Source organism: Arachis hypogaea, chromosome 6 (assembly GCF_003086295.3).
Source record: "Arachis hypogaea cultivar Tifrunner chromosome 6, arahy.Tifrunner.gnm2.J5K5, whole genome shotgun sequence".
Classification (NCBI taxonomy): domain Eukaryota; kingdom Viridiplantae; phylum Streptophyta; class Magnoliopsida; order Fabales; family Fabaceae; genus Arachis; species Arachis hypogaea.
The window spans coordinates 106,627,466-106,640,490 of NC_092041.1; the positions used below are offsets into that span (position 1 = coordinate 106,627,466).

A 13,025-nucleotide genomic window follows, 5' to 3' on the forward strand; every position below is an offset into this window, starting at 1 on the left:
AAAGATATATAACCTTTTAAGTTTAACATAGGTCATTTTTTAACTTTCTTCTTTCGTTAGACTAATAAAATTAATTAGCATAAACAACCAAAATAATAAAAGTTTGTGAGTTGAATAGATCATTATTTTCTTTGATTGTCCTCTTGTTGACTTTTGAAAGGAAAGGCAGGATGGAAAAAAAAATAGAACAGAAAGAACTTGGACTGAAGAAAAAAAAACAAAAGAAATCATACTATATCAATCTTTGTCGAGACTTGCATTGCTACCTTCTAGAAGGTGTCTGTAAGAACCCGTCCAAACAAAAAAAAGGTGTCTGTAAGATGTTATATATACTATTTTTGTATGCACATTTTTTATATACATTTTGTTGTACACAATATACAATTATCATTTCTCTTTTACAATTCGCTCTACAGCTATTCATTTCTTTTGAGAATTTATCTTTTCATTACCAGTCAAGAAAAAAAATATCATTCTTGGTCCTCCTCGTCAGTGTCTCCAAGATGAAAAAAATGCTTCCAAAAGGACTAAATACGTTCATCATATCCAAAAATATGTTTGATAAATTCCATCAAACCCTAGTAGTCATAAGAAAAGAAAAATCGAAGGGACATTTGAAAATTTTGTAAAACAGTTTTTCTGCGTTGATCTTTTGAAATCTAATTTGGTTGTCTGCTGTGAAAGGAAGCTGACGCTGCCAAATACAAACTTTCAATCGCCTTATGAACAATAAATAGGAATTTATTGCTACATTCCGTGCACCGTAAATATTTTTGGCGATGTTGTATCTTACCGGTATACCAAAACAAATAGAGCAAATACAAAATATAGAAAAAGCTCAGGTCCTATCTGAGCTAGTTGACAATGTTACTAGTTACTACCTACCTAAAATAAGTTAATTACCTATGGCGATTAACATGTGCTGAACCATTAACTTATCCGTACAAATTACAAAATGTTCTCACAGCTACAAGAACTTTTATTAGCTTTTCATTTTTCTGAAACTCTCAACCCCCCCCCCCCCCTTTTCTCTCAAAAAAAAAAAAAAAAGAATCAAACCTATACCTTATATAATTGATACAATTCAATTTCTTCCTTTCATGAAAAATGATTGTCCCAGGTTTTAGGACCATGTTCTTTGATGAAACCTGATCATTCAGCTGCCTTGCCCTTGTAGGAGTTTATTAATTGCGTCTGTACCTCATGAGATACAGGTGAATGTTCCTTGTATTCCATTGTGAACTCACCTTTCCCCTGCAGTTATTGAAGAATCAAAAGAAAATCAAAAACCAACATTTGAGTAATATTGTATAAGCCATGTTCTTGATTCATGTAAACCGTGATATTCACCTGGGTCATTGAACGAAGAGCTGTAGAATACCCAAACATATTGTTAAGAGGGACCTGAAATAGTTCATGCAGCAAATAATTTAGCAAGGACAAAAGGAATAAGAATTGAAATTGACAAACTGCATTAGATACTCCCAGTTAAGCCATTAAGGTTAAACCCTAGAGCATGCTCTCAAGTTTACAGAACAAGCATCAAAAGCATTCTAGTTTTGTTAAGTATGCACAGATTTTAGATGCCCAAAAGACATAAGCATGCTAACCTTCCCATTAACACTAACAAAAATACTTGAACACCTTCCAATAAAAATATTAGCAAGGATTTGTTAATCACTTACATGGGCAGTGATGATAGAGTCATCTCCTTCCTGATCATTGCCAACAATAACACCTTTTCTCCTGTTAACGAGGTAAAAAAATATCAGTAATTGTTAAAATTTATCGAAATATCCATTTGAAAGAGAAACAAGGATAGAATAAAATAAGAACCCCACTTGTTAATGTCACCAGCAACGGCTCCTTGGAATTCTGTTGGTACTTTCAGCTCAACAAGCATAACAGGTTCTAATATAACTGGCCTGGAAGCTGTATAGCACTGATACAAATATCAAAGAATATGGTCATTACTATGAAAACAAAACCATGGACAATATTATCAGGATGATATGTGCAATGTTATAAAATATGGATGTCAGAATTGTATAGAACCTGTCTGAAAGCATAGATAGAAGCCAACTTAAATGCAAGTTCACTAGAATCAACAGCATGAGCAGCACCATCTGTCAAGACAACTCTAAGATTTTCGACAGGATGTCCAATTAAAGCCCCCCTGTATGAAAGCAACATTACGTTACCATAAAATGAGTATTGTAATACTATCATGGCTGAATCGCATAATAAAATTGATATTTCGTAAATATGCCAATGAATGAACTTTGGCTTCCTCAATATTACATTCTTAGTCCCCATAAATTACTTTTGAATGCTCACTTATTCCATCATTACATTTATCGGTGGTCTTTAGTACATTCATGGGGAATAAGATAATATATGTTAAACGACAATTAGACTTAAAGTAGAAATCAGAAATAAGCAATGATGAAAATTTCACTCACGAGTTGGCGGCTTCCTTAAAACCTTTTTCAATTGCAGGGATAAAACCTGATGGAATAGCTTGCCCAACAAGGAGGTTTTCAAATTCGAATTTAGTTGGTGATCCTGCCGGAAGTGGTTCAATATACCTGCAAACACAGTGAATTCACTAAGCATCAAGAAACAAAAGGTGATTAGGGATAAGTTGGATCATCACAAATTCACAATCAGCTGCTATCATAAAGTAAGATACTTCATATGGAAGCCATTAGCCCAGAACCACAGCAAAGAGAAGAAGGCTTTAACCAATTTGTTTTAAATCTCAGGATTATTACACTTTTATTGAGAAAAGAAAAAGGATATTTATACACAAGAAGAAGTCTGGAAGTAAATGAAAATCCCTATCTAAAATTTGATTGCCCTTGAATACCAGCAATTTTCTGTTCCTAAGAGACATGCATTTAGTTTGGATGACATTGTTTGAAAATCACGATGTATACTTTCTTCATTTATTAATTCACAAACCTTTTATTTAACAAAACTTTCTTGACTAACTTTAAAATTTTTTAATAATGCATCAACTTAATTTTATTTCTAACTACACAGAAAAGAATATAAAATGAGATACATTTGTTTAAAAACTAACATGGACAAAAATGCCTCTTTTGTCAAGCGCTTATATTAAAAGGAACTTCTCAAAAAGTAATTTATGAATAAACAATTTGCTGTAAGATTAACACAAGTTACTTTTTTTTAATCTTTTAGAAAGTACTTATTGAGCCTAATACAAAAAATAGCCTAATACAAAAAATATATAATTACACACTACAACAGCATATTTATCTTGTAATATTCAGTAAGTTAAAACTTGGGGAAAAATAATTAAAGAATCTCGTAATGATCAAACAGTTCTTCAAACAGTGCCTACTCCCTAATCTTGGCTTGCATGCAAGGTCTATGCATATTTAAACATGCTGTTGTTTGAGAGAGTTAATCAAGAGTGAGTCACAGTCATTATATTTCTTGCAAGGTTGATTCACATGATTTCTATGCTCCAACCATAGGGTATGAAAATTGTAATTGCAATTAAACATTTTTTGGAGTTATATCTTTGATGCTAACAGTTTGTCATTAAGTATCTCTCCTAAAGTTGTATTTATTGTAATTGGATAAAGGTAAAACACAAAAGAATGGTTTAATATCAAACAGCCCCCTTCACACGAATGTCACTTATTCTTTTCGAGTTTGAAGAATGGACAATGCACAGGTCCATCCTATCTTGGGGTGCAGCTTTTACTAAGAATAATTGAGAGACAAGAAGGATTTAACCCTCTATCTAGTCATAGAAGCTCTTATACCATTATTGAAACTCAGTCACTCTAACTAAACTTCAAAAAATAGCTCAAGGGAAAGGGTCGCCCTAGACTTGTAAAGGCTTCTACTACACCTTATCCTTAGGACATGTGGAACTATAATATACATTCTCATGCTCAAGACTGGACAAAGACTTACTATTTGGTTGACTAGACATTTTGGGGTGACCCAAAAACAACCATAGAATAGGTTCTGGTACAGTAATATACCATGATATGAACCATCTTTCCCATGAACTTAAATTGTTGGTCAGCGACATAATATCTAACACTTTCATGAGAAACAAATCCAAATCTTGATTATTGATATTGTAAATGTGAGATGTAAATTAGTGGGAAACAAATAATAATAATAATAATTAGTGCATATGACGATCATAGTGCAAAGTGCCACTCTCAGGCAATCCACATGTCTAATCTGATTTTAATAAAAAAAATTCTTATGTATGGTAACTAATATAAAAATTACCGATACATACCCGATTACCCGTCCATATTGACCTTGCCCTCCAGATTGCTTCTTGTGTAAATAATCAAAATCAGCACGTTGTGTAACAGTTTCTCTGAAGTTTACACGGGGCTTTCCAACAGTTGCATCAACCTTAACAAGTAGGAACATAATAATGAAACTCCAGAAGCAGGAAATATAAAACCAGTATCAGCAAGGATTAACAACATTAATGCATGGGAAAGGAATAGGTACCTTATACTCTCTCCGAATACGTTCAACATAAATATCTAAATGTAGTTCTCCCATGCCAGAAATGATAGTCTAACAACAAAGGTAAACTATGTCATTGCAAGTACAACAAATTTGCCACTTTTATGATCTAGATAAATAGAATAGAACATTACCTGCCCACTCTCTGGGTCTAAACCAACACGGAATGTAGGATCCTCTTTCTGGAAGCGATTCAAAGCTTTTGAAAACTACAAGTGATATACCAAGAAAATCAAATACTTGATAAGCTGGGACAGGGTGGTCAGTGTGTTACATAAAGAAACTACTTACTTGCCCTCCAGAATCTTTTGAAACTGGCTGTACAGCTAATGACATTACAGGTTCAGGAACATTCATGGAAGTCATTGTGTATTTAACTGATCCATCAGTAAACGTATCTCCTAATAACCAATGGATGGAAAAAAGTTAGATAAGTAACATGTATAAAGGCCAATATAAAACTAGCTTAGGCAACATATTACTACAAGATTAAGTTCAAAATAGAGTGCAATTCATTCTCTACATCAATAGGCAGAGACTGCTAACAACAAAAGACTCAATTATCAGAAATTCAGAATGTTTAACAGCTGTTGAGAAGGACTGACGTAATTAAGCCTTAAAAATTTGATCAAACTATACAATTAGAGCCTTACAAATTAATTTAAAAGATTTAACTTAAGAGTTTCATATGGGCATTGGTTAAGAGAGAAAATAGAAAAGTTTTGGTTTGCATTAAGTGCACAGAAAAATTAAAAAATTTAACATTTACTTGTTCTTATAGTATTCTTAGCAAGTGCCTTAACACTTGTTAACAAGACCCTTAATTAAATCTTGAATAAATAAAGACATCAATAGGTTAGGACAAGGACAAAAGACGAACCTGATGCACAATCAACACCAAATACAGCAACTATTTGCCCTGCATGAGCCTCTTGAATGTCCTGCAATTTGGATAAAATCCTTATTGAATATTAAATATATTTAAGTATTGAAATATATTAAACAGTCTTCGTAACAAATCAAGCAGGGAAAGGTACCCCTACCAAGTTACTCTATAGCAAAAATAATAGCCTATAACCTACCCAACTAAAGTTTCTTTTTCTTTTCTTTTCTTTTTTGTTTTTTCTTGATTTTTTAATATGGAGAGAAAACTAAACAAACTGGGTAGGACAAGGGGATATGAGTTCCTCTTTACCATAAAAAAATAATGAGAAAAGAATACCAATAACATGAAAATCCGCCGGTAATACTGTAAATTTAAAACCTAACCTCCATCTCATCAGAATGCATCCTAACTAAGCGAGGAACCTGCATCCATTAAGAAAAACATTTAGCCAAAAATTCATTATAATTTTGAAATGCAATACATGAAAGCACAGACCTAATGATCTAACTAGTGAAAAGATTACATCACTGGTAGCACAGCAACAAAATTTTGGTGCATAGTTTTAAAGAAATTCATGAACCCAGGGTAGATTAAAATTGAATAATTGCTATAATCTTATGCCATGCAATTTATTACTCTTCCCAAGATGAAATCTAAAGGAAATAATAAAAAGCTGAAGATTTCAACAAAACATTACTGCAAAGTTGTGTTTGGAAAATCTTGAGTTAAAGCTATGATTTATAGCATAGCATTAGCCAAAAAAAAAATTCCAGGATTCAATTGCACATATGCACATGAATAACGCAATCACAAAAACCTTAGAGTTTACCTTGATCTTCTTGCCGGTGTTTACATTAATAATAAACTCGCCCTTGCGGATCACACCCTCGTAAATTCTTCAACACCCAAAGTCGGGGGGTAGGAAAAATGAGAAAACAATCCAATAATTTTGTGTTATTTACAAAGTTAACACATTCAAAACAAAATATATGCAGACAAACACACAGAGGGAAAGTGATAAAATGGTTAATGGTGAGAGTGAAATGAGTAAATCTCGGTTGTGGGAGAACAAAATGCTCAGGAGGGGGAGGAGGGGAGGGGTAGTGAAATGATTTTGTTAGAAAAAGAGAGTTGGGGAGTATATTGGGAGGTGACAAAATGCTGAGGAGGGCATTCAGATTGTTGGAATTAGAATCAGACTAGGAGAGGGCCAGGTCTCTCAAAAGCCTGTCATTTGTCACACATTGTTTTTTCCTTTCTCAGTAAAGAACACATGACCTGGGGAAGGGTAAAGCCACATTGGATTTTACCATTTCCTTCAGTTTCTGTACTGTTTGATCTCTTTTCTACCTACAATTGGTACCAGTTGTTACATAGTCATATGAGATGTGACTTCTTTCTGTAATCATGTGAGCTCTAAAGTACTTCGACCATTCATGTACGATTATGCAGCCAAGAATTGCTCTCATCTCATAACAGCCGACTTCTCTTACTTGATACTGCCATATATATGTTGAAAAAGAGTTTGAAGTTATATTACCTTAAGTATGTCAACTGGCCAAACCGCCCTTCCTCCAACTTAAATGCCAACGCTACAAGTGGCCCATCAGGACTGCCAGTCAACTCAACCTGAAAGTGCATAGATAAATTATTCAATAAAAAAGAAACAAAAGCACAAATGCAAAATCATTTGCAGGCCTCTCATTGCCACAGCAAGAACTCTTGAGGCCTTTTGGTATCATTTAAAATCCTTGGGTTTTTCCCGATGGATTTGCATCAGTTTCTAATTACCACATTCAGAGTTTTGGATCATACCAAGAAGCAAATACAACTGGTAACTTTCCAGTGTTTTGGTGCATTCGGTTGAAACTTGTAAAGGAAGTTCATGCCTTTTAACAGCTCCTTTTCGACTACTGATTTAATTTAGATATGATTACCTTTTCGGCCTCGCTTTGGTGCTTAGTACATGGTATGTCTAAGGGTGTTCCTCACTTCCTCTAGCTAACATTCAAAGGGATTGGCATGCTTTAGTACATGCTCCTGTTTGTTGGGTGATACCATTTTGTATCCATGTGAGGATATTCCATCCTCTTGTGTACATTCTTCTCTCTCCTAATAAAATTTCTTTTTCTATCAAAATAATTTAACCTTCCTTTGACTTAGTTGTGATTTACATTTTGAAAACTTATGCAATAGTTATCATCCCGATTAAATCTAAGTTGTGTTATTTTTCATTTTGTATTTACTTTTTCTGCCTGGAGTCTTACAAATGCTAATATAGATGCAAGAAAATGTCCACATGAGAATTTTTAACTTTTTTAAAGATTATGTTTAACTAGTAATTACATTTTAAAAAATCCATGAAAATTTAATTATTCGGGTAATTAACCAAGTTCTTAATTGATATTTTTTCCCTGTTTTTATGTTTTACTCTATTTTCCATATATCTTCTTGTATGATTCTTCAAACCAAATATTCTTCTTTCACTCCCACCCAAATATATATCTAATCTATATATATAAAGAAACTTATAAATCATCATTAAAAAAATAGCCTGCAAATTCAGAGGCCAATTGACAATTTATGACAAACAGATCATAATATCAAAGCAAAACAAAGATAAACATCTTATAAATCAGGTACCTTTTCCTCATTCTTTGTTTGGTCAAGGGCATAACTACTAACTTCAATTGGACATGGCAAATAATTAAGTACACCATCCAGAAGTGGCTGTACTCCCTGTATCAGTAACAGAAGACAATGAAAAGCATAAGAGGCAGAAGGTAAAAATAGGGATGCCTGCAAGCATATGCATGTACAAGAGAACCTCTTGGGGGTTTGGGAGTTTGAACTTGAGAGCAAGGATACCAACCCTAGACGAATTGATGATAAAAAGATTCATCAATTACACAAATCCAATCAAAAGGTAACTTAATAAATCATACAAATTACAAAACATTACACGCCACATTAACAGAGCAATCCAGCATATCACAAGCAAGATAGGAGATAGAACACAAATAGGAGATAAGTAGTCAATAATAGATAGTTATAAACACAGCAGCATTCTAATAAAAATTTATCAGGACAAAATATTTTATTCCTTTATATTTATTGTGTATGGTCATAAATTGACCTGTATTTGATTTCATTTGGGCATATGATGGGATAAAAAATCCCAGACATCTATGATCCAATCAACGTAAAGGATCTAGTAGGTTGGGCAACTTAAGCTACCTCTTGCAATATTTGAATATTTTACACTCCTAATATTTTGAGCCATCCTGACAAATATTAAATACCTGCTAACATGATGCATGCCATTTATGATCCCATATGATATGCATATCAACCATTATAGTAGTTGTGTATTACAGAATGTCGAGGAAATTATGCCAAGAGGGTTTAAGTTCTCAAAAAAAGAAAAGGAAAAAAAAAATATCCAAATTAGGTGCATTGTATACATATGGAAAATAAGGATACAACATATTAATAATGTAAAGAGGAGGAATACAGAAAGCAATCACTATATAGCATAGAATACACATAAGAACTAAAGGTAATTCAATGGTTACCTTATTTTTAAAAGCACTACCCATGAACACAGGTACAAACTTCCGTGCTATGGTGGCCCTACGAATTGCTTCCTGCTCAAAGAAAAATGACATCACAATATTAAAACTCAAGCTAAAGGAGAATGTAGTACATCGACTTCATGATAATCTATCGGTGAAAAACCATAGGCCAAAGTGAGTGAAAAATGCAAGAACTAAGCATCAACGAAGAACCATGCTTACAACTTTTATTAGCAGAAACCACACATATTACTATATAAGCAATTTTTTTCACTGATAATCATAAAATAACTAGACCACTTCCCATTGACACACCTATGCCTTTACTATTTCTGATACACATCTAGAATGCTCAAGACTTCTATGTAATCAACAATAAAACATCTCAACAAAATAATTGTCAGAGGTAGATCAAACTTAAGAAACTGACTCTACCAGCTAGATTAGGATAAATACAACAGATTCAGAAAATATCTTCTCTCTCTACTCAGTTTCAGTTAATACCAAACTTCAATAGGGATGAGGGAAAGGGGAAAAAAACCGAAAAATGAAAAAAGAAAACCCACAGACCTGAAGGTCAGCAGGTGATATGGGCTCATCACCAAGAAAAGCTTCAGCAAGTTGATCATCAACTTCTGACACAGCTTCTATGAGCTCATGCCTTTTTTCTGCTACCAAGGCTTCCATATCTGTAGGCACCTCTTCAGTGACAACTTTTTCACTGAAATAAGCAACAATAGAGCATGCTAAAAATAAGCCATAAGGAGAATTAATTTTAGTAATAAACAGCAATAATTTTGAAACAAACCCATTAGAACCCCGAAAATAGTATGCTTTTAACTGCACAAGATCAACAAGTCCTTCAAAATCATCCTCCAAGCCTATCGGAACTTGCATTGCAGCACTATGATGCCGAAGCTTAGATCGTGCCTGTAAAAGTAATAGTCCTCAAATGAGAAAAAAATTATGCAACTATAATGATGATGTAAGCACTTTTGGCTATCTTTTGCTATTGTATATATAATCTCTTATCATCTTCCTTCTATCCGTCTTAATGATATTCTTCTTTTATCAATATAAATACAATAAAATAGAAAGTATGATGATGATGATATAATGAATCAAAAGGAAACTAAAAGGATTTCCAGAATGCACAAAGGTAATAACAAATAATACTTACTAAACTACAAAACTAAAATTTGATAGCTTATGTATTGCTGCAAAATCTTAATTAATGTGATGCTATTAAGGCGAAGTCATAGAAGATTTTAAATAAACAGGTTACAGAAGATTTTATCATGAAAAATCAGCTTTAGAAGAGGTTCAACTTTTTCAAATTCCTTAATTTCTCAAAGATCAGCAACCAAGGGATTGAGGAACCGAATCTGCGAAATTCTCTTCCATAAAACCGTATGAATGGCAATAAAACTATAAAACATATCATCTATACTGTCTTCATTAATCTCCAACGAACCTGATTTAAAACTTTCCATGGATCTGCTCCCATCCGATCAAGCTTGTTAATAAATGCAAGTCTTGGAACCTCGTATCTTCTCATTTGTCGATCTACTGTGATGGACTGACTTTGCACACCACCAACACTACAAAGTACAAGAATAGCACCATCAAGGACACGCAAAGCCCTCTCAACTTCAATGGTGAAATCAACGTGACCAGGTGTGTCAATTATGTTAATCTGCAATGACAAATTTCCCAAAAGAAATACAAATACAATTATACTTTTACCCAAAAATTAGAAAGCATAAATAATTAGCAAGTCAAAGAGATGGAAGAAGGAAGTCATCAGTACTGCAAGTATAATATAGAATTCTTATTCCAATATTCCAATGTTTCAACATTTCTGACTGTCATCGAAACAATTTGCTTTTGCTTAGCAGACTAACTTTTTTATTTTCTCAATTCCACTTAAGAATGATTACACATAGAAACCTTTTCAACCTTTTCTCCATTCTCCATCATAACTAATAACTAATCCATAACAATAATTAGTATGTTTGCAGTAACAGCAGCACTCAAATATCACTATACATTAAAAGCTCATTAGCTCTTCAAAATTGATTTAATACTTAAATTCAGTCTGAGCTCAGTCAACTCATAACCACATAAAAATTCATCAAAATGAATCTCAACTCAAATCATAAATTCAACACTGAAATGGAACTGACTGATTCATCATAGTCACTAGTAGATTGACAGGTACTTCAATACACATTTTCTTAACAGAAAACGTAAAAAAATAATTACTTTTTGAAAAAATAGACTAAAATTGAAGTAAATAACTACTTTTATATTGTTTTATCATTTGAGGAATAGCAAAACAACAAAACCATTTGGAGAAGGGGAACAGTTTATCAATAGCAGAGAAAGGGATATTACCTTATAGTCTTTCCAAGAGCAGTAAGTAGCAGCAGACTGGATGGTGATACCTTTCTCCCTCTCCAAGTCCATGGAATCCATCTTGGCGCCGACGCCGTCTCTGCCCCGAACCTCGTGGATCTCGTGGATACGACCAGTGTAGAAAAGCACTCGCTCCGTCAAAGTTGTCTTGCCGGAGTCGATGTGAGCAGAGATCCCGATGTTGCGTAACCGCTCCATGGACTCCTTCCACCATGGCTCCTTGTCCGCCGCCGCCGCCCTCGCTCGAGCAGCGTTGCCCGACGAGAAGTGCCGCAGGTGGAATGCGCCGGCAAGGAGGGACGACGCCGGAGACGGAGATGGCGATGGGGATGCCGGGGGCACGGAGGAGGAGAAGAAGGTGTAGAGCAGGCGCGGCGCAGAGGACCTGGCAATCCGTGCCATGATGATGGTGGAAGAGGTGGCGCAGGGTTTTTCGTTTGGTTTGTGGTTTTGTGGGGGGCTTACAGCCACTGGTGCCTAAACCCTGTGATCGAAATAGGAAAATTATTAGGCATATAGGCAAATATTCTTAGGAATTTTTTTAATAAATAAAATAGAGTATATCCTCAAATAAGTCTTCAAGAAATTTTGTATTGAGCATTTTGGTCTCTAAAAAATTTTTTTATTACAATTAAAGAAGTTAAGCCTCAACGTAGTCCCTGAAGTTGCACTCGAGTCTCATAGTAGTCCCTAAACTTAAAAGTTCCCCAAATTCATCCCCGAACTTGCACTTCGAAACTCAAACTTGTCCTTCTGGCAATTTATGGCCACCTGGCGCAACCAGAAAGCAGAGCTGGCAGCCTTCGTGACACGTGGGCATTACAATGGCTAGCTGATGTGGCAGAGTAAACTCTCTCTAATCAATTTGGTCCCTCAATTGAAGTTAAAACCCTAATTCCCAAATTTGAAGGCTACATTGCTCACTCTGTTCTCTTCTCTTCGGTTCTGTGTTCTTGTCTTCTCCATCTTTGAAACCCGACGGTTATGGCAAGCACGAGCAATGCAGCTGGGAGCTCGAATAACCCACGATCATTTGGAAGCATCATGAGGAGAATGAACAGAAACAGAGAAGCTCGTTTGCCAGAATGGTGTGCCTGCGGGTCAAGACCAGTGCTGCGGTGGTCAGGGACGGATTCAAATCCAGAGAGACCATTCCTGAGTTGCCCAAACTACAATGTAAGTACTATTGTTGTTGATTGCTATATTTATGGATATAAATTTTGCTGATTCAATTTTCTTGGCTGTGCAGATTGTGGGTAAGAAATGGTGTTTTTTTGTGGGTTGATAAAATTTTGGAAGAAGATGTCATAGCATGTGATGATAGAACAAGACATTCAGTTGATGATGAAGAATGGAAGATGAAGATTGCCTGAAAATTTGGTAAATTAGAGGCTGAAATTAGGGTTCTAAAAATTGGGGGGATTTTGATGTTTATGTTCATGCTGCTGATTGTAGTTGGTGTTCTTGTATTAAAGTTGGATAGACAACAGGGTGAACTGTATCTAGCAACAAATAAATGACATGCATGTTATATGCATATGTTGTTCATGTACTTGTTTCTGTCCTTTTGTTTGAAAGAAATGCAAATTAAAGAGTTTGATTATATGCATACT

The 13,025-nt window shown here is 34.7% G+C and overlaps 1 protein-coding gene across 2 annotated transcripts; it reads right to left on the reverse strand.

The window, feature by feature from the left end:
• Positions 1-720: 720 nt before the first annotated feature.
• On the reverse strand, positions 721-11,974 carry LOC112697390 (elongation factor G-2, mitochondrial). 2 transcript variants are annotated; one of them, XM_025750538.3, is made up of 20 exons: positions 11,392-11,974; positions 10,469-10,690; positions 9,803-9,924; positions 9,565-9,715; positions 8,995-9,066; positions 8,063-8,158; positions 6,960-7,048; positions 6,249-6,315; positions 5,803-5,841; positions 5,414-5,474; positions 4,825-4,934; positions 4,668-4,742; positions 4,516-4,584; positions 4,292-4,413; positions 2,463-2,588; positions 2,056-2,176; positions 1,842-1,942; positions 1,686-1,746; positions 1,351-1,404; positions 721-1,254 (listed from the first exon to the last, which is right to left on the reverse strand). In XM_025750538.3, exons 1-20 carry the CDS (start codon positions 11,812-11,814, stop codon positions 1,153-1,155), a joined length of 2,283 nt encoding a protein of 760 aa, XP_025606323.1. In that variant the 5' UTR covers positions 11,815-11,974; the 3' UTR covers positions 721-1,152. The 2 variants fall into 2 exon arrangements, with proteins under 2 accessions (XP_025606323.1, XP_025606324.1); XM_025750539.3 differs by lacking the exon at positions 8,995-9,066 and having other exon boundaries at positions 11,392-11,938.
• Positions 11,975-13,025: the final 1,051 nt, after the last annotated feature.